At 45.8% G+C, this 19,083-nt stretch overlaps 4 protein-coding genes across 6 annotated transcripts in view; 1 reads left to right on the forward strand and 3 right to left on the reverse strand.

Annotated features, from left to right (window-relative positions):
- Window positions 1–1,438, reverse strand: part of LOC131887716 (small RNA 2'-O-methyltransferase-like) — a 3,135-nt gene extending 1,697 nt beyond the window's left edge. Inside the window, exons 1-3 of one of the 2 annotated variants that reach the window (XM_059236377.1) lie at window positions 1,146–1,438; window positions 791–1,058; window positions 469–719 (exon numbers count right to left, since the gene is read on the reverse strand). In XM_059236377.1, coding sequence (XP_059092360.1) covers window positions 469–719; window positions 791–1,058; window positions 1,146–1,177 — 551 coding nt within the window. In that variant the 5' untranslated portion in view covers window positions 1,178–1,438. Of the gene's footprint in view, window positions 1–468; window positions 720–790; window positions 1,059–1,140 lie in introns of both variants that reach the window. The other variant, XM_059236378.1, reaches the window with a different exon arrangement.
- Window positions 1,439–2,212: 774 nt separating this feature from the next.
- Window positions 2,213–3,748, forward strand: LOC131887719 (probable malonyl-CoA-acyl carrier protein transacylase, mitochondrial; the record flags this gene model as incomplete). Its single annotated transcript, XM_059236382.1, is given in 3 exon segments — window positions 2,213–2,875; window positions 2,942–3,162; window positions 3,238–3,748. Coding segments are annotated over 3 exon segments (1,209 nt in total). The 3' UTR covers window positions 3,634–3,748.
- On the reverse strand, window positions 3,380–4,622 carry LOC131887723 (trimeric intracellular cation channel type 1B.2-like). Its single transcript, XM_059236385.1, has 2 exons — window positions 4,331–4,622; window positions 3,380–4,259 (listed from the first exon to the last, which is right to left on the reverse strand). The coding sequence occupies exons 1-2, from the start codon at window positions 4,472–4,474 to the stop codon at window positions 3,672–3,674; spliced, it is 732 nt and encodes a 243-aa protein (XP_059092368.1). The 5' UTR covers window positions 4,475–4,622; the 3' UTR covers window positions 3,380–3,671.
- Window positions 4,623–4,772: 150 nt separating this feature from the next.
- On the reverse strand, window positions 4,773–18,464 carry LOC131887711 (uncharacterized). Of its 2 annotated transcripts, XM_059236371.1 has the most exons (4): window positions 18,148–18,464; window positions 14,798–15,676; window positions 9,491–10,429; window positions 4,773–9,379 (listed from the first exon to the last, which is right to left on the reverse strand). In XM_059236371.1, the coding sequence occupies exons 2-4, from the start codon at window positions 15,429–15,431 to the stop codon at window positions 5,562–5,564; spliced, it is 5,391 nt and encodes a 1,796-aa protein (XP_059092354.1). In that variant the 5' UTR covers window positions 15,432–15,676; window positions 18,148–18,464; the 3' UTR covers window positions 4,773–5,561. The 2 variants fall into 2 exon arrangements, with proteins under 2 accessions (XP_059092354.1, XP_059092353.1); XM_059236370.1 differs by having other exon boundaries at window positions 4,773–10,429.
- Window positions 18,465–19,083: the final 619 nt, after the last annotated feature.

Raw genomic sequence — 19,083 nt, forward strand, 5'->3', positions numbered from 1 at the left:
CCTTCTTGATAAAAGGAAAATTAGCAGTCGGCAGGCCTAGCTAAAACTCCCAGGGCTTGGTAAATCCTTCTTGAAATATCCATTTTAGCACCATTATACCATGCTGCAATTTCCATCGTTGTCAGAATGAGAGCAAATTAATGATTATTTCCAACAATGCAAAAAAACCTCAAAATTTGAAATTGCCCCACGTTGGCAGGTTGTGTGGTACAACAAAGTTTTCGGTCATTAATGCTCACAATTTTCCTGCTTTTTTACGGGATTACTACGCTTATCATTCCTTTTCTTTCACCAGGTAGCCAAAACAGTTAAATCAAATATTTGGTTGCAAAACAAACTCATCAAATCAAATTTAAGAATTATGTGGTTAGTTGGTTTGGAAACAATAATCTAGACTTCGACCATCTAATGATTTCATAGTGCCAAATCCAGGTCCAACACTTGTGTACATCGTAAGCCTCAACCTACACTTCAATGGCCGTAATGGCGTCCACATTCTGAAGTCGAGTGTCGTAGTCCACCATGGATCCGGCCATAAGGAACACGTCTAAAGGACAGTAGGTGCGTGGTTGGATGTAGTCCATGGCAAAGGGGCGGATCTTCCTCCGAATCCGTCGTAACAGCTCCTCGTCCACATCCACCCCTACCACCTCTCGCGTATATTTGAGCTGCTTAAGTCGACAAAAGAACTGCCATTCTGAGCAACCAAAATCAACCACCTGTAAAATGATAGGTTAACGTCACTCATTGACCATGCGTGACAATCTACTCTCTGAGACCTTTCTCCGACCTTTTTCATGCCCATGGCCCATTCGGGCTTGTTTAAGATATCCAAGGCTGCATCATAGCGTTGCGCATAGAGACTGGGCGAGAACTTGAAGTCTCCCTCACGTCCGTGCTCCGAGCTCAAGGACAAGCGATCGCCTCCCATCAGGTCCGGACCCACGCCGTGCCCTTCGTGGTCCAGCACTATGTGCCAAGCCGGGCCCTCGTCCTCGGGTGGGTCGGGGACGTTGTCGGGGATGAGAGGGGGACCTTCTTCCCCCGCGGGTTCCGGGCTGGAAAAAGATGGGAGAAGGCAGAATGACTAACCAATGATAGGCATTAAGAAAGGACAGTCTATTGGCATGAATCAAGAACCTTACGTGATCCGTCGGGATTGGGCGTGTGAAGGCATGCTTCTCTAGCTCGGTGTTTCAAGTGATTAGGTCCGTTCACTCGGGTATGGATTATTATATTTCATTCAGTCATGTCCACTGACAAAGCGACACCCCGTTCCGTGCCTTCCGTGCACTCTGCACCCTGGAACTCTCTTTTTTGGACTGTATTGTCTGTCTGTTTGTACATAGTATGTGCTGTGCAAGGGGCTGTCAGTGTGTAGCGTACTGCATTCAGCGTCTCTTTGTAGCCAAGGTTATAGTTGTGGCTGTCCCCTCTGAAGGCCAGAATAGGGAGCACAAAAAGGTAACAATCTTTTATGGTCATAAACCACAAACCAGCGAATACAATTTTTTGGCAAATAGAGCAAACAGACGTTCTATGTGAGAAATATAAGCTCATTTATTTTCCACATTATTGCTCATAATTTTTTTTATTTAGGTTAAGAAGAAACAAGACCACACATTCCTTTTTATTCCTTCCTCCTGCTGTAGCTTGAAACACAGAAGTAAATCCTAAGAAATTGAATAAAATGGCCAATAAGAGCATCGTACAAAGATAAACCTACCTATAACTGGGGGAGTGTGTTCAATTTGCACTTATATCACATTCCAATGGGTAATGGTTAAACACATGAACATCGAATGGAGAAGAACTTTAAGAATTATCAATGATCCACTGTTTCATGAAAACTCGATTTTCAAAAAAGCCCTTTGCAAATCATTAGCTTGCTTCACAAATGTGGAAAAGATCATAATTTATTTGGGCTTCCATAAGCTATTGCAAACGATCTCTTTTTGAAAGCTGTTGATCAACAGTTAAAGTTTAAAGATTCAACACACCCTTGGTAAGGCACAATAAGTAAATTCCAACAGAGAGAGACGCAACATTTTGACAACATTTCATTTGGTCACACTTATTTCTCAAAACAATGCAATGCTTCTGAAAGTCTGAGTGAGTTCTGAACTAAACTCTAAACCGAACCAAAGCAACGAAGAAAACACTCCTCAAAACTTTGAAATAATCTAAAACATAACATCAACTAAACAAACGGGTGCTTTTCTGTCTGCGAATGACTGCAAGTTGTGATTGATATTTCATGTTTTGAGTGGGTATCCACTCACCATGCTACACATTCTATCATGTTCAAGACCGGCTCGGCTTCTCATCCGAGGACATCAATTCCGATCCAATCTCCGACATCTGTCCGATGATCAGCCGTCGCCCATGACGTTGCCCCCTCCCGGCTTTGACTTGGCCAAAGCTTTGAAAACCGACCACGCCCTCGATCAAATCCACACCTACGACCCCGAGAGCTCCTCCTCCGTGAAATCGACGAAGGAGAAACCTGAAACCAAGTTGAAGGTCATCAAACGCGACGATTCGCAGAACTATGTTTTGCTCTTTCCCGGACAAGGCTCACAATTTGTGGGCATGGGGCGGGAAACCCTGGGCGTGCCGGGTGTTAAAGATATCTTTGATCGAGCCAGTCAGATTCTCGACTTTGATCTCTTGGACATGTGTCTTAATGGACCGGCTAATATGCTCGATAAAACTCGATACTGTCAGGCAGCCGTGGTGGTTTGCTCTTTGGCTGCCGTTGAGCGGCTCTACACCCAAATTCCGCAATCCCTTGAAAACTGCGTGTCCACGGCCGGATTTTCTGTGGGTGAGATCACGGCTCTGATCTTCAGTGGAGCCATCAGTTTCGACGAAGGTGGGAAGAATTCAGGAAATGTTACATAATTACCGATTGATGGTTCCAATTTTTTGGGTTTGGCAGGAATCCGATTGGTCAAGGTGAGGTCTGAGTCCATGCAGTATTGTTCTGAGCTGGAAGCCAGTGGCATGATGACCATATTCTTTGGGGCTAAAAACAACGTGTCACTCGGACTACAAGCGGCTAAGAAATGGGTCGAGGAGAAGCATGGTATCGATACGCCCGTGTGTCTAGTGGCAAACCATTTATATGCCGGTGCTAAAGTCGTTGCAGGTCATGAGGAGGTAAGCCCACTGTTCTACAGAGAACTTGGAAAACATGCGAATGAAATCTCTCTGTTTAACCGCGGTTCCTTTCAGACCTTGCGATTTCTCGAAAGCAATCACCAAGATTTTGGTATCCGACGAGTCAAACGTCTTCCCGTGTCCGGAGGGTTTCATACGTCCCTAATGGGCCCCGCTGTGCCCATTTTTAAGGAGACCTTGAATGTGTGCAATGTGATGGATCCAAGAATTCCAGTTTATTCGAACATTAAGAATCTGGTTTATACGAAAAGAGGCCTGATCTTGAAATATCTTCCGAAACAGATGGTGAGACCGGTGGCTTGGGAACAGACCATGAACAACATGTTTCGATATGAAGAGCCCGAGTTTTTACCAAACATCGTCGAGTGTGGACCGGGTAAAGCGCTTTCGGGGATTTTATTCAAGATCAATGGGAAAGCGGGTAGGAGAACAACACGTGTCGAAGTTTAGCACATATCCCTTTGTTTCGGAAGTGGACTTGGGCGTCTCTACTCTTGCTTTCCTTTGTCGCCAAATACAAATGGAGCAAGTTTGTGTTCGGTGATGGTGAACGGATCCATGGACACATTAAAGAGAGGACCGACTTTCATGGCGATCAAAATGCCCACTATCAACACGTAGGTAGAATCCCATGGAAAATAAACATAAATCAGGGCACAAAGGAAGCAGTATTTTGTAGTGAGACTGGGTTTGATGGACTCAAAGACGTCTGGAGACCATTTTCCTCTGGCTAAACGGGCGAATGGTTTGATTAGACCAGATCCATTGCCTTTGACAGTGGCAATTACGACAGCCGCCAAAGGGTTTTGCTTGAAAATGTGCTTGGCGTGCTTTATACCGCTCAATATCTTCTTCGGATAATATAGACCCTTGATGGCATAAAGTGGGATTTTCGCTTGTTTGGATGCCTTGTAGATCATATCCTTCGGAAAGTAAAACATCATATACCATAAGGCGGTAGCGATCAGCAGTCTCATAGGATCATCCACCAAGGCTGAAAGCATGGGTTCCCCACATAGTGGAGCGGTCAAGATTCCACCGGCGAAGCAAACCATCATGGAGGAAACCCACGAGGCCTATTAATTGACAGACACGAAATGACTGATCCTCGAAGTAATCCTCTTTGAAACTGATGAAGCAACCTTACCAAGGGGTTCAGTTTGGTGACAGAGTCAAAATCATCCCCCAAATCAGCTCTTTCGCCTTGGAGTGAAACGATGTAGTGCACGGTATCGAACGCTAATCCATAATCTTTTGGTAGATCGTAGAAGAAATCCGCCACTTCCTCCATATTATTGACAACCGCACCGAGCTTCAATGTTGACTTGAATGCACGTAACGTGCGGAAAAGATGGTCCTTGTTTTTGACCTCGGTAATGGCCAGGCCTTAAAATTGTTGTCCTATGATCATGACGTCTCCGCGACAATCGTTAAGGTAAAATGAAAGAGAGCTACCCGTCTGAGATGTTGGAGTTGATCCAAATACTTTTCGAAAACAATGATTGCTCTGTGCTACATGTGCACTTTGAACAGAACTGGAAGAGCTCCGCTTTTTAAAAGATTATATGAGGAATAACCGATTACTTGCGTTTTAATCTGAATGGTTTTTTTATTGTAATTTATGAAATCACAAGTCATTCGAATAGCAATCATAATCATAAGAAGTAAACATAGAACTAAGTCGGAACCCAGTTGGATAAGGATGGCGTTGAAATGGAGCAGCTACAGTGAAGGTCAGAGAAAGTGGAAAAGAAAGTATTTGGCTTACTCAAAGCAAACTTGGTAAGGTCGGTAGTAGTGGATCTATGTTTGAGATAGAGAGAGAAAGGAGGAGCAGCAGCAGCAGCAACAGCAGCGAGAGGGGCACATGCTTGTCTACATTATTTTAAAAACTTGACCGGAGTCCCATTGGGGGATTATCCATGCTCCAGCATCAAGATTTATTCAGGCGAACACCAAGGTTCTGACAATGGGTTCATCAAGACGAAACAATTCACGTTTTCAGACGCCCGAAAAATGAGTCGGGATTGTGATTTGTCGAATAGTTCAAATTAAAACTAAAATTTGGAGAAAACGGAACTTGATTTGGGTTGCGAATATCAATGAGCATTGGAGTGTCGATGACAGAGAGAGAAGAAATTAGGCTAATAATATGGTTATCACATTTCGTGAATCAGTATTCACATCCATTAATCGTGGCGAGAGAGACAAAGTAACACAAGATTGCTAAAAATAATTCAGCCAACATGACTAGATGGGGCAAATGGGTGTGAGCAAATAAGAACATATCTTCCTCGTAGTATACCGTCTATGACAAAAGAAAGGCCCTTGGAGGGTGAGGCAAATGTCCTCTCCAAGGCCAATCAATGAGAACCAAATCACACCTCTCTCTGATATCGTCTCACTCGTGCGCCCACCTCCCGATCTCGACTAGTGTAAGCCGGTGGAGGGTGAGGTAGGCGAAGATCGGCATTCATCACTTCAGAATTCCGACCACTCATGGGGTCATGGTACAATCCCGTTGAATAGGAAGACATGTTAGGCCTGCCTCCACCGCCGGCGGTCATATAGCTGCCGCCACCACTCATGGGCCAATGTGCGGTCGTTCCTGGCTGTGGAACCGAGGTGGTGGAATATCGATAGTTGGGCTCATAATCACTCATGGTGACGCGGGAGCGAGAGCGTGACCTCGCCAAGGCCGATGAAGCGGCGGCTTGAGAGCCACCAACATCCGACAAAGGACGACTAGAAGCACGACTCATAAAGTGATGCATGGAAGATTGTCCGGTGTGGTCATGTGGGGTGCTGTCGTAGTTTCCAGTCGCGATTTCAGACAAGGGCCTGCCCGAGCTCTGAACAACCGGTTGGGACACGTATCCACTTTCAATTTCATCTGTGCCATAATCTAAGGCGTGATTATTATAGTCATAGCTCCGCCGCCTCCATCGGGGACTCGTTGGTGTTGGCTGGTTGTGAAGAGGATGTCCGTCCCGACTGAGGTCGTCGGTCGGAGGGTTATACTGGGGATAGTGATGGTAGTACTCCGGCTTGGAATGCGTGTATCGTGATGTATGAGGATGACCATAGTAGGAGGCTGCGGACGTAGCAACACTGGTCGGGACAGGATCCATGGAAGAGGTGTGATGTCGGTACATTGGCCCTGGCATAGCCACTCCTCCGCCGCCATACATGGACGCCGTGACAGTTGTGGTTGGTCCATACCTATGGCTACCGTCAGTGGGCAAACCAATGGTATTGGAGGCGGCACTTGGGCTTATGTACCGTTGGGGCCAGTACGTGGACGATGACGAGGAATGATCAGTGAGGGGCATATAGGGGGGATCATATCGAGTGTCCACTCCAGAGGGTACGTATCGCTCTGTTGAGTCATCCTTGAAATTACCTGGACTAATGCTCGACCTCATTGGCACTGGGATTCGACTAGTAGAGGATGGGATCCGGTTTTGATGGCTTAGTTGCTGCCGAGGAGAGCAGCTGCTGCCGGTACTTCGGCCCATTTTTTGGCTAGCTTCCGAGTTACCCTGACTCCCCAAGCCGCCACCCCCTCCCCCTCCTCCTCCAGTACCATGGGAAGACTGACCCTGACCATCGTTGGGCGGGTACGATCCTGATTTTCCAGTTGACACATCAAGAAGACTTTCTTCGCTCCGACTGCGGAATTTGTCGTTGGCCGATCGATGACTCGACTTATCATCATTATCGCTGTAGCAATTTTGTTGTTCCGACGCAAACAATTTCATATGTCCACCACTGAGAAGCCCCTTCTTTTTCGCTTTACTGGCACCATAGGTTTTCTTTGAGGACGCCACCAAAGCCTGAAAGGCAGAAGAGAGGTCATCGAGACTAATCCTTCTAACTGAGCTGGATTTTCCCTCTTTACTTCGCGAGGAATGGTCCTCGGGCGTGGCACTATTTCGGGTGCCTCCACGAGAGTTCCGCTTGGTTCTGTGCTCCGATCCGGATCTGGAGCACGAATCTGCGGCGCTGCTCTCTCCACTGCGGTTGATATCCTTGGCATCGCTGGACTTGCTATCAGTGCGCAAACTCCCTTTGGAACGCCCAGAAGATCGCAACCCTGGTACGGAATCAATGTTTCTCCCACTCCTTTCAGGTTCGCCAGAGCTCACAGCATCGTAGTAGACGGATCGTTCTAGAACTGGACTTCTTGAAGGGCTCTTAATGGCTTGTTGATGACACGAATTAGATTCATAGTTCAAACTACCCTCTTTGCTCTTACTTCTTGGTGGAGGCACAGGCGGAATATCACCAGTTTCATCCACATGGCTCCCGTCTTGATCATCGCCATCATCATCTATCTCCGTCTGGAAGATCTTTCGCTGAGGTGGTCCAACTTTAAACGTGAAAGTACCAGTGATTCCTCTTGGTTCAGGTGCATGGCCTTCGTTCTCCTCTTCTTCTTCTTCTTCTTCTTCTTCCTCTTCCCCCTCTTCTTCCTCTTCCTCTTCTTCGCCTTCTTCCTCATTGCCTTCCTCCTCTTCCTCTTCCTCTTCTTCTTCACCTTCAACTTCGTCCTTATACTTTGCCTCCGTGTCTTTGGTAGCCTGTTTGCGGTCCCCAACCTCGACTTGATGGGGAATGTTTTGGGAGCGAAAGTGGTCACTGGAAAATGAACCGGATTGGTGAGGGACGATGGGCGTCTTCCTCTCCTCGGTCACTTGTGACTCCCCCTCACGATGCTCCTTCACCTCGTTTTTTGAACGATGCATTTCATAGGGACTTTCTTGGAAGTGACCAGTTTGTTGAGGAGGTTGTTGGTACTTCAAATTTACTTCCACGTTGTTGCACATTTGAGGATTGGACCACGTCCTCGGAATATTTCTATCTCCACTCTGAGTTCGAGGGCCTTTCTCTAAATTCAAGTAGTTCACCTCATATTCGTCATTGTTGAATCCAGGAGGTGCGTCTTTCAGAATGGTTGTGTATTGGCAGACTGCAGCTACATATTCAGGGGGCTCATGCTTGTCTTCATCATCATCATCATCTTCCTCTTCCTCTTCCTCTTCGTCTTCTTCCCCCTCGCCTTCCTCTACTTCGTCGTCCTCTTCCTCGTCGCCATTTCCATTTCCACATCCACCACCACCATCGCCGTTATTGTGCTGGCTACTTGCTTGGTGATTCTTTTCATTTCCGTTTCTTGCGAGACCTCCGCTTTCGTTGCCCGTGGGCAATTTCACCTCCTGAAGCAAAGGAGATTTAGCCAAAGGTGTTCTTTGAGAGAGCACTGGGAAATGCTGGCGTTTCGAACCAGACATCCCACTGGAAACTGAGGTGGAGTGCTGTAATGGGTGCCGTGAGAGGAAGCCGTACGTAGGGGAAATGGTCGAAGTAACCGTCACAGGTCCTTGTCGTGCGTCCAAGGTAGTAACCCCTAAAGCTGCCGTGGATGGCGGAGGAGGGGGTGCAAATTGAGGCGGTGGTGGGGGGGTGAAGCCCCCTAATGAAGTTGGGGATGGTTGTGGCGAGGAAGATGCGATGAGATTGGTCTTGATCTGTAATTTTGGTCTCGGGGACGTCACTATTGTGGCTGATACAGTGGCAGTCGTTAACGATCTAGGCACCGACGGTGCAGAAGCTGAGTGCTGCAAAGGCATGAAGTCTGCCGGAGGTGGGGGTGGAGCGAGCTGTGGGGGAGGAGGAATGCTGGAGGATGTCTGGCTTAAGTGCAATTGTTTGGATTGTTGCTCTGGACTACTACTGGTACCTTTACTGCCGGGCTGAGGGGACCACTTGCCGATGTGGGGTGAGACTTTTCGCCCAGAGGGTGTCTGTGGACCATCCTCGCCACTCTTCTTTTGATCTTGGGAAGGCTTATCTGACGCTGATATCCCCAAATGGTGTTCCACGTGGTTCTTATCGTTGTTGTTGGGTTGGATTTTGAAGTCGGCGCATTTTGGTTGGCTCCTGTCTCTCGTGCTTCCTGAGATGGATTTCAACGTTGAGTACTTTGGAGGCGAAGTCCTGGGTGGTGTCATCTTCTTTCCCGCCAATGGAATATGAGGCGACTCGCCATCCTGAGGTTTGTTATGTTCAGGACTCTGTAATTGTTCTCCTTTCATCTCAGTTTCGTTTTCACTGCCTTCTCCTTCTGAGTCGTCAAATTGAGATTTCCATCGAGAATGCAAGGTCAATCCAGCCCCTCCACCATGGGTGAAAGCTGCGGAAACGTTATCATCGTCAATCATGGCCATTTGAGTAATGGAGTTCTCTCCAGTCCCACCCCCACCACTGCCCATACTACACCGGAATTTAAACGACGAAGACTTACTACTAGCCATATGCATCCTTCGTCTTCTCTCCAAGGTACCTTTCACGTTGAAAGACAAAGGCTGGCTACTCTCTTGGCCGGCCTCGGACACCCAGAGGTCGCGTCCAATGCGAGGGCTGGGAGATGGAGGTTCTTGATCATTTTCGGTTTTGGTGATGTCCAACGCAAAAATTCCCGAATCTCGATTGGAACTTCGTTTATTTTCTTCGTTCCACGCTTTGGTGACACCTTGATCCGCCTGGTTATCTACACCAGGCTTGTCTCCGTTGTTTCCATCCCCTTGATCCTGACTCGTCCGTTTACTCTCGTCCTTCTTTGGGAGGGCTGCTGATAGATTTCTATTCCGATCCAGATCTTTATCTTTGGGTGAAAATGGAACTCCATCGAGAACCCCATTTTGAACATCACTGGTTGAAGTGACTCCTCTGAGGTGCATTTTCCGCTTCTCGTACTCGGCAATCCGAAGCTCTTTCACATTATCAGGTTCCAGATTTTCTTGATTGTCCACGGTAACGTTTGTTTGGTTGTCCGTTTGACCTCCTGGCGTGGTCGCTCCCAAGGGCACAGATCCAATAATGGCGGGATTTCGGGAAGCGAGCGCGGCATGTGTTGTGCTGCCACTGTCAGTCGGAGCTGATGGAGTGGGTGTGGTTTTCTCCCAATCGAAATGATCCGTCTCTCTCACACCTCGGCGTTTCATGCTCCTTTCGAAGAGTCCCAAGAGCATGGCATAGTCGGGTTTATCAGCATATTCCAAGGCTTGGAGGTGCTCAAGGAATCGAGAGAAGTCAAGCGGAAGGTGTTTAAGGAGCAGTCTGTGGTCGTATTTTTCCTTCATAAGCCCAACTTGTTCCTTATCTTTGATTTTTCTCCAAGGCAATTGACCATTGACGAACTCGACCATCATGTAGAAAAGGGACCAAAGGTCGTCGTGTCGTCCTGTAAGAAAAAGACAGTTGAAATGGTAGGCTACTCAGAACGAAATGTTTTTTATTCAATATTCTAAGGGCAATTTGAAGCTCGTAGGAAAAACAGACCGATAAAGTCGAATTCAGATATTTGGTGTTTGAGTACAAAAGAGGTAATTTTTTCCAAATTTTGATGATCAAGCTGCATTTAGGACTTCCAGATGATTGCTTTTGTTGTTTTAGGCCCAATCGTTCTGGCTTCCTCAGTTTGTGCGTCGTGCTTCATTTACACTTCACACAGTACAAACATTTCCGACAAAGGATATTATTAGTCGAACAATGCAGTAGAGTTTGCCAAGAGCTCAGTTTGATTGGCTTCAAAGAACCGTCTTCGGGTCCACAAAAGAAAGCAATTCTTGGGCCAAAGACAAGGAAGTACTGAGCTCCATGCAACTTTTTGCAATTCATCTAACATTGCCAGCTTTGCATGTAAAAAAATGTTCCCGAGAGATGAAAGCAGCCCTTCTCAAAAACAATTACGGAAACACTGCCACTTTATCGGTCAACATTTTTGGAGCGCAAATAGCAATTAATAGGGACGTGCATAATTCCGGGTTTATTATAACATATATACTTGATGACATTAATTCTGATTACATTAAACAACTAATAGTGAATTGAATAAAATCGAGTTCACCTCCTGTATCCTATGCATGACAATACGAGTATGTTGGCTTTTGCTGACATCTCAATATGAAAAGTTTCAGCCTCGAGGTTGCAAACAAAAACCTTCGAAGTGCAAATGCTTAGGAACAAATTCATTGAAAACCCAATTGACGATTTGCAAGTGGTCAAGCCCTTTTTGTTAAGGACAATTTTTTCGTCTTGTCACTTTTCAAAAGTCTAAAAACGTCCTAGGAGTAAGGCATTTCTCAGATGAATTCCTTTTTAAAATAGACCTTTTTGGCCTCGAAATCTTGTCATAATGTTGAGATTGCGCTCTGGTCGCTTGTGGGTCTGCCACAACTACTTTGAAAGTGCTTTCAATTGTTTTTTTGATTTAAAACCTTATTGAGATACAGTTTTTAAAAGTGGACAAAGGCATCCCATTGGCCAAAGAAGCTTCAATTAGAGATTGAAAGCATTTTCTTTGTTGTGGAACCCGAGCAAAAACTAAGGAAATTGGTCAAAGCAAGATTTGTCAGGCGTCAAAAGAATAGGCAATCTCGCTCCCTAGTTCAACGGGTTAAAGTGGATCTCAGTTGCTTCATTCAAATAATGTTGAGGAGGAAACTGAGGTGCCTGCCAAGGTCAAATTGAAGGAAATGGACAGTCGGCCTCAATCGTGTTGCTTTGCTTCTATGGGAAGTCTCGTCCCAAACAACGCGTGACTGACAGGAACTAGAGCGTTCCACCTGTCCAAACTGACCTTTTAAACTATCCTGCCTTCATTAGTTGGTACTGTACGTTAGATTGTACCTAGAAAATCCATTTATGAGAAGTCAGGGTCAGCCATCCTCCTTCCACCAGCTTACTTAATAGAGCTGGGAACATTGTTGGGCAAATATCGAAATAACCCCTCAAGGTAGAGGTTCCTTTCCTTTCAAAAGCTTTCGAGCTATTTCTCTCCATGTTTCCATGCGATCCTTAGATTGGAACACAGTCGTAAATCGTCTTGGCAAGCAAATGTTTTGTTCTAGTACATTGAAGGCCCAACGTTTGAAAGGCTTGACAGCTGAACTGATCAAAGCAAACTCAAGACGTCGAACATACTACATTAGATATCTGATTAGTGTCTGATGACGTAGTGATCGTTTTTTTTAATGGTGAGAAGGACGTGTTTCTCTTCAGGTTTAGCATGATCATATTACAAAAGATCGTTTGTGGTAGCCAGATCAGCATCATTGCGATACTTAAACACGAGACCCCTTTTCTGGAGCTTTCTTCTTGGCCTAAAAAGAGACAAGTTGTTTCCAGGAAAATCGATTTGAAGGGAAAAGCTCGAAACGTCATCACCAAATACATTGCAGTACGTATATTCAAGTACTGGCATTGAACTGAGCTCGGCAAACAAATCTCAAGAGCATGCATGCATGAGTGCATTACAGTTTTCCTCTGCCAAAGGGAAGCGAGGGCAACTTTTACCGGTTGTATGTACGAGCACATTCAGAGAGGTCTGAAATGCGATGTTGCTTATCTGGGTGAACTGTGCCCTTTCTGTTCCACTCTTTCAGTTTCGAAGTTTCTACTTTCATGTGAAATTGACTTGTTGGAGCACGAATTTGTGCTCCTGGCTTATCAAATGAGAAGATTTTGCTTCTGTTAATGTTGCCGAATATCTAATAGCTTCAGTCTCACATGTATAAAAGCATGTAGACAATCATTGATTTATCTTTGAATATTTGGTTCCCTTTTTTTTGTTTTGCGTGGTAATTCCTTTCTTTTGGCCGAGGATCCTGTGCTCAGATCACGTTCTTGAGGAATGAGATCACGGTCGGATCGCGGATAATTGTCAGATTGCGTGTGCAACAATTACTTCATACTCACGGGATAGAATACTATGCATAGAGAACAGTGACACTAGTGTATATTTGCTCTTCATTTGCCATTTCAAGACTAGAATGATTTTACATTCCAACAAATACTAACTTTCATCGTTCATATTTGCTTCCAGACTTGTTTGTCCCTTTATAAAGTATTGTACATAATTTAGATATCAGATCTCTTCTTTATAGTACTCTAGCATCAACAACGAAAGAAGGAAACAGAGGTGAGAGAATAATCATGTTCTCAACTCCTCAAGAGTGAAGGCATAAAAAATGCGGTCAGGGCTAGTTTACGTTCGTCTTTGGGACGCTCCGATTACTCAAGATCGCCGGAAAACATTAGGAAATGAAAGGATTCGCCCAAGACGAGTTGGGAAATATTTGAACCATTTCTCAAGTCTCCACTTCAGAACCTCATAATATCTTAAAGCTGCAGTGCGCTCAAGCAAAACGCGGATTTCAAGTGATTTCAAACATGGACAACTCCAGCAAAAATCTTTCGATTTTCACCGTGGTGGGTTCTACACTTTTTCAAAATACCCATGAATCGCGGCCACCATGGACTCCATCCTGGGCCGTAAGTCCGCAAAGGTGCTGACCATGAGGTACTCGGACATGGATTCCCATATGCGTAGTCGGGTGATAAAGAGGGCCACATGGTATATAGTCAGAACCTAGTCAAGTTCTCTTTGAACAACTTGTGAGTTTTGATAGCTTTGTGAGCAGGTGCAGAGTTCTTCTGCTAAACGCAGTTGCTCTTTGGGTGGTTTTCATCGATCCAGGGCTTGACAACATTCGCCCTGACCTTGAAGTACTCATTGGTGTTGATTTTCATTCCTTAGGGAACTCAGTGTGGCGGCATGAGCTTGCCGTCCTTGGTCAACAGGCCTAGCATCTTAGCTTAAGAGGGATGCTTGGTCACGTTAATGGGAGGGGACATCATCCACTGAGTAGGCCAGGTATTTGTAATTATGGGCATTGTACATCTGATCCACAGCCCACAGCTTCTTGTCAGCGAAGATGAAGACTGTGGAATTGTTGGACTACATCCATTACAAGAGCTTCTTCCCCTTGGCCATCTTTGTGACCTTTGTTTTCTTGATCAGAGGCTGGCGCTTTCTACATTGCAGACGTAAGATGGCAGTCCTTGGTGAGCTTCCTCGTGGACTGGGTGGGATCATCCACAATCTTCCTTGAAAGGGAGACCAGGAAGGGTACGTTGGTATTTCTGTTGTGCCCACCGTGCCAGGTTTCCTGGAGATGCTCTTTCCACCCTAACCATGTTGTAGATGCTACTCGCATAGGTCAAGGTCTTGCTGCAGTTCATAACCTTGCACACTTTCTTTACAATGATTCCCAGGGGGTACCAAACTGCAAGCCTCCACCGTTTATCCTCAATAATTCAAACGTAAACTTTTTCGAAACAGTTTATATGAAAGTAAATGAGATTAGGAAGCGTAGCTAAGGTTCCTCCGAAGTAAAATATTCTCTGAAGCCCAAGAATAAGGAGCTAAAAGACGTCAAACACAGTTCCGCGTTTTGTTTCACCACACTGTACAGACTGCAAATGTCAGCCAAGAGAGAAGGTGCAAATTTTCATTCGGATGGAACTCATGGGAAATATCCGTTGTCCCATTTGACCTTACAAAGCACCTGTCAAATGAATCTACCCTTTATAATGGGATAGTCCATCGTAAAGTGCGAGATTACATGCCATGTGAAGGTGTATGAAGTTACGAAGTAGTTCCCGCCCCCGACCCTCTCTCCATCGTCGTTTTTCACCACTCATATCCTCATATACTTCATATACTCACACGCTCACTAACTGATGGACTGGAGACTGGATTACTTACCCATTTCTCGATTTCTATGAGCATTTATGGAAGCGTATCGTACAGTGCCTCGAAATCCAGCAGCACCTCTGGGGGGTCGAACTTCGCCTTGGGCGTTGGTGTATTGGCGAGCTAGACCAAAGTCAAGCATGAAAATGTGACGCAAAGTTTGAACAAGTCGTCCCACAGCAAAGTTCGACGGCTTAATATCACGGTGCAAAAAGCCCACGTCATGAATGGCTTCAATGCCTTTCAGTATTTGATAGCCGAGGCGAAGCGTGGTGGAAAGGGAGAACGCTCCTCGGGGTTGAGCTCGGCGAAGTTCGGCCAAGTTCTTCCCTTGGAGTTGCATCACCACATAATTGAAGCGATCATTTCGCCCACAACCAATGAAGCGACAAACGTGTTCCCGGCCTTGGAGCTTCTTGAGCACGGCCACCTCCATCTTGAGGACCTGCTTGGGTTGCTTGGCTGATTCGAGCTTGAGGGCAACTTGTTCCTTGGTGACGAGATCTGTCCCCTCATAGATCTCACCGAAGCCTCCACCGCCGATTTTTTTCGTGACCTTCCATCTTTCTTTGACAATATGCCCGGGCTGAAGGAGATCTTCAGTGGCTGAAGCCGACGAGCTTCCAGTGGGAGCAGCGGCTGTCATTTTGGCACTTGAGAGCTTGACTCGATTCTTGCGACTAGTAATGGTGAAGGTGGACGACGATTGGTCACAAGAGGTTCCCACTCCACGTCGAAGGTCGGGTATTAAAAACTTGTCCGAGAAGGAGCAATCCTCATGTTCGACGGGAATCACAAGAGTACCTCAGATCCACACCGGAACACACTCCCGGAGAAACTGGTCTGTTGTCTGTTCTTCTCCGTTTCCATTTGAATTGCAATGACCGAGACCTAGAAAATGGAATGGAAAGGAATGGAATCATCAATGTCAAGCTCGATGTTCATTAAGTCGACTCTATCCGTCGTGTCTCCTCGTCAAAAAGAGCTAGTATGTATGTACGTTCTGCTACTCGACGAGTGCCTCAATTGAGCATCTGGGATGTCAGCACAAGGCATGACGAGAACTTATGACTTGGTCAATGAATCCTAGCCAACCCGAAATGGAACTAGGTCATTTGATCGGCTTGCCTATTGCCAGGTACATTCGCTCCACACAGATAGTGGGAACAGATGATGAGGAGAGGAGAACCCTGCTTTGGAGTTCATTTCCGTGCGAAAGCTCGAAAGGGTAGAAAGCATCTGTATCGATCATGCATAATGATGGTCTAACGTCTAATAAACAGATCAACTAAAAAAAGCTCACTTCAGAAGGTGGAAAGAACTAACACTGGCTTTACGACTTCAGATTATTTTGCTCAGAAACTTTGTAAAAAAACCTTTCCCGAAACTATGGGGTCCTCCCTCAGCCTTGGAAAGTTCCAGGCAAAGTTCATTGTATTCAAGTACCTTACATTCGAGGAAATATTGTCGTTACAGAGGTGTTCACGACTTTACAAGCGACTTCATGAACAATCAAACAGACAGGGCCCAGGTCAAGAACATTTGATCATTACCTTGAACCAAGACCAACGTATCGCTTGACAAACACAAAATCCCTGGCTGGCTTTGCCTCATCTCAGATTAGTGTGTTTCAAGAAAAAAGGAGGGTTAAACAGCTCTAAACCAGCCTCTAGTTGTCCATCGTTCATTGGCTATCATCCAAGAATTGTTGGGACATTTATTGCTCACCCGTCCCAAGCTAACGAACGAAAAATTGCCCCAAACTTCCGAGGAGGTCAAGACGTTCGTAATGATTTCGACAATATTACTATTACACAAACTAGCTTCAGTTATCCTCAAACACATTTTGTGTTACGAACTCGAGGTGGAGCCTTTGTCAAGTTTGCCATTAGAGAGGTGAAGGCCGTCCCAGAGACAGTCAACAACAGGAAAAATGAAATGAACCATGGCTAGGTTGACAACGGACTCCCGTTTGCTCCTCTTTTTACCTTCTGTAAATCACAATCGTCTCGGCTAAGGCCATGAACCATCGGGGTCCAAAAAAGTGCCTCAACTCCGGTCCGATGGCCCTCGACACGCAAGGTTGAAAAAAGGCCTTGGAGGCATAAAAGCAAGACTGGAGCATTCTGGTTGTTTATAGCAACTCGACCTAATACAGATCATGGTTTCTGCGGAGTTTAAATTTCAAGGACATTGGAACAACCTTGCCCAATACCATTTGCTAGCCATCAAAGTGTGTTTTCTTGGGAAATTTTCAGCTTATTGAATAATCACTTGCCAAACATAACGTCCAGTCAAAGATGAACTTGGCCGACAAACCTCAAGCAGTGCTTCTGTCTGAGTTCTAGTGTCCCAAAACTGTTTATTCTTCCCTGGATATTCCAAGGAGCACTTCGAATTCGAGAGAACTAAAAAGAATTTCTTCGAACAAGTGCGCCTTATCCTTCTCGTTTCTCGTTCTTGTCAATTTGGCTTGGGCCCTAAAAACTTTCCTTAAAGCCAACAAAGCCGCCTTGTTTTTCTAATTCATTCAGTGCATCAGGCTTTGATGAAACTTTTGGGCTTTATGGGCCCACCCTCCTGCACATGATGTACGTGCAAATCATGAGTACATCCCTCACACCTGGATTTGTCCAGACAAATGTGTGAAGCAAGTGCATCGTTGTGTACTCGACATCATTGCAATGTGAGCGATCTTTGACCAAACTAGATTCTTTAACGTTGCACAATCAGTCAATAAGAAGCGAAGTTGCACACCCAGTCATATTGGGTCCAGATGAATCGACGATATACCCATCGATGTTGTATGACGAATGGGGCCAGCATTCCAGCTAGCTTTATGACGAAGAGTTTTGCTCTTTAAGTGGGGAAACATTCATTTATTATGGAAATAGGGACATGATGCATGCAGCAAGAGAAGGGGACTGGGAGCGTAATAGAAAGCGGAACTGTCACAGGCAAAGCTGATTAAGATTTAGTGGGATGTCCTGGTGAGCGATATTTTTAGGCTCGAGTCCTGGTTGTTTAATTCGTGGGTTGTGGTGTTACTTTAACGAGAGCTTGAAATAAGTGAGTAAATAACGAGTCAGACTGTCGCACCTGCCAAGAAAGCTTAGGTATTCGTAGGTCTAAACGTGGTATGAAAACAGTGATGGTGCCTTAGTAACCAAAGAGGCTCGATTCTTGAAAATGCCTTTTTGAAAGAGGTAGTCAAAGCATGATGAGAGCTATTGCACAGAAGATAAGAGACTAGAATCATTGATAAGATAAAGAATAAGCTGATTTCTGTTTGTTGCTTAGAACTAATTTGAACCCACCCCACTCACCTTGTTATTAAATGTTTGAAATGCTTGATGGCTTACCAATGAATTGAATCTTATGATGAAAGGCGTGACTTGGTGAAGCCTTTTCTCTGTCGCTGGTTCATTGATGAAGACTTTTTTCAAAGTGCGTAAATCCTTTGACAAATCATCATGAAATTGAGCTGTTTTCGTTCACCTCCAACAGCACTAATTAGGGGTTGGGTATGGCACTATATTTGTTATATCACTAGGACCACCCAATCATTGGTGGTTGGCCGTACTACTACTTGTACAGCCTCTTGAAGCACAAGCAATAAGGTGTCGTCCTTTTCCTCCCCAAAAATGTCTCTGAACGATACTTTCTAAGATTCACTCAGGCTCACACTACTCTAGTTGGAGGAACGGAGCAAGAAAGGGAGGACGACGAGGACGACGACGAGGACGACAGCACCGACAACGACGGGAAGGAGAACTTAGCAAAGTAAGTGGTGTCTCTGGTGGTAGCGATGGTGGTGGTGGTGGTGGTGGAGGTGATGGTGGAAGAGGAGGCGGCGGCGACGGAGGTCCGGGACAGCAAGCAAGCAAGAGCTTGCTACCTCACCATCAAAGAGACCTCGACAGGGACCTACTTGGCTCGGAGTATGATTGGGCTCCCCACTGCCCTAGCCTTTCCAGATAGCTGCGAAGTCGAGCACATAGCTGAGCCTCAATCTGGACCGTGGAAGTCCAGGAAAAGGGGGAGAGGAGGAATGGGAGGAGACTTTCCCCATTGGGCGAAGGGTACGCAGACGCGAGGCCACCTTCAGCACCCTCGAGGCTTCAACAGCCCTATAGAGGCAACGTCGTTGGTTCCCTTGCTGTTTTGGCCTCCTCTAAAACTCGTGTGCTTATTGCCGACTTCCACCACGGCCACCGCGCCGTTGTTCTATGAACACTAAACCCGACCTCTGATCAAGCAAGTCGTCATGTGTAGTACACGCGGTCTCCCCTCCTCCG

Source organism: Tigriopus californicus, chromosome 10 (assembly GCF_007210705.1).
Source record: "Tigriopus californicus strain San Diego chromosome 10, Tcal_SD_v2.1, whole genome shotgun sequence".
NCBI classification, from domain to species: Eukaryota; Metazoa; Arthropoda; class Copepoda; order Harpacticoida; family Harpacticidae; genus Tigriopus; species Tigriopus californicus.

Bases quoted from the DNA above. Each gene is read 5' to 3' on its own strand.
- LOC131887723 (XM_059236385.1), bottom strand. From the start codon at position 4,474: ATGGAGGAAGTGGCGGATTTCTTCTACGATCTACCAAAAGATTATGGA. The intron at 4,260-4,330 runs GTAAGGTTGCTT...GTCAATTAATAG, and splicing joins TCACCAAACTGAACCCCTTG to GCCTCGTGGGTTTCCTCCAT.
- LOC131887711 (XM_059236370.1), bottom strand. From the start codon at position 15,431: ATGACAGCCGCTGCTCCCACTGGAAGCTCGTCGGCTTCAGCCACTGAA. The intron at 10,430-14,797 runs GTAAGTAATCCA...TTTTTCTTACAG, and splicing joins TCATAGAAATCGAGAAATGG to GACGACACGACGACCTTTGG.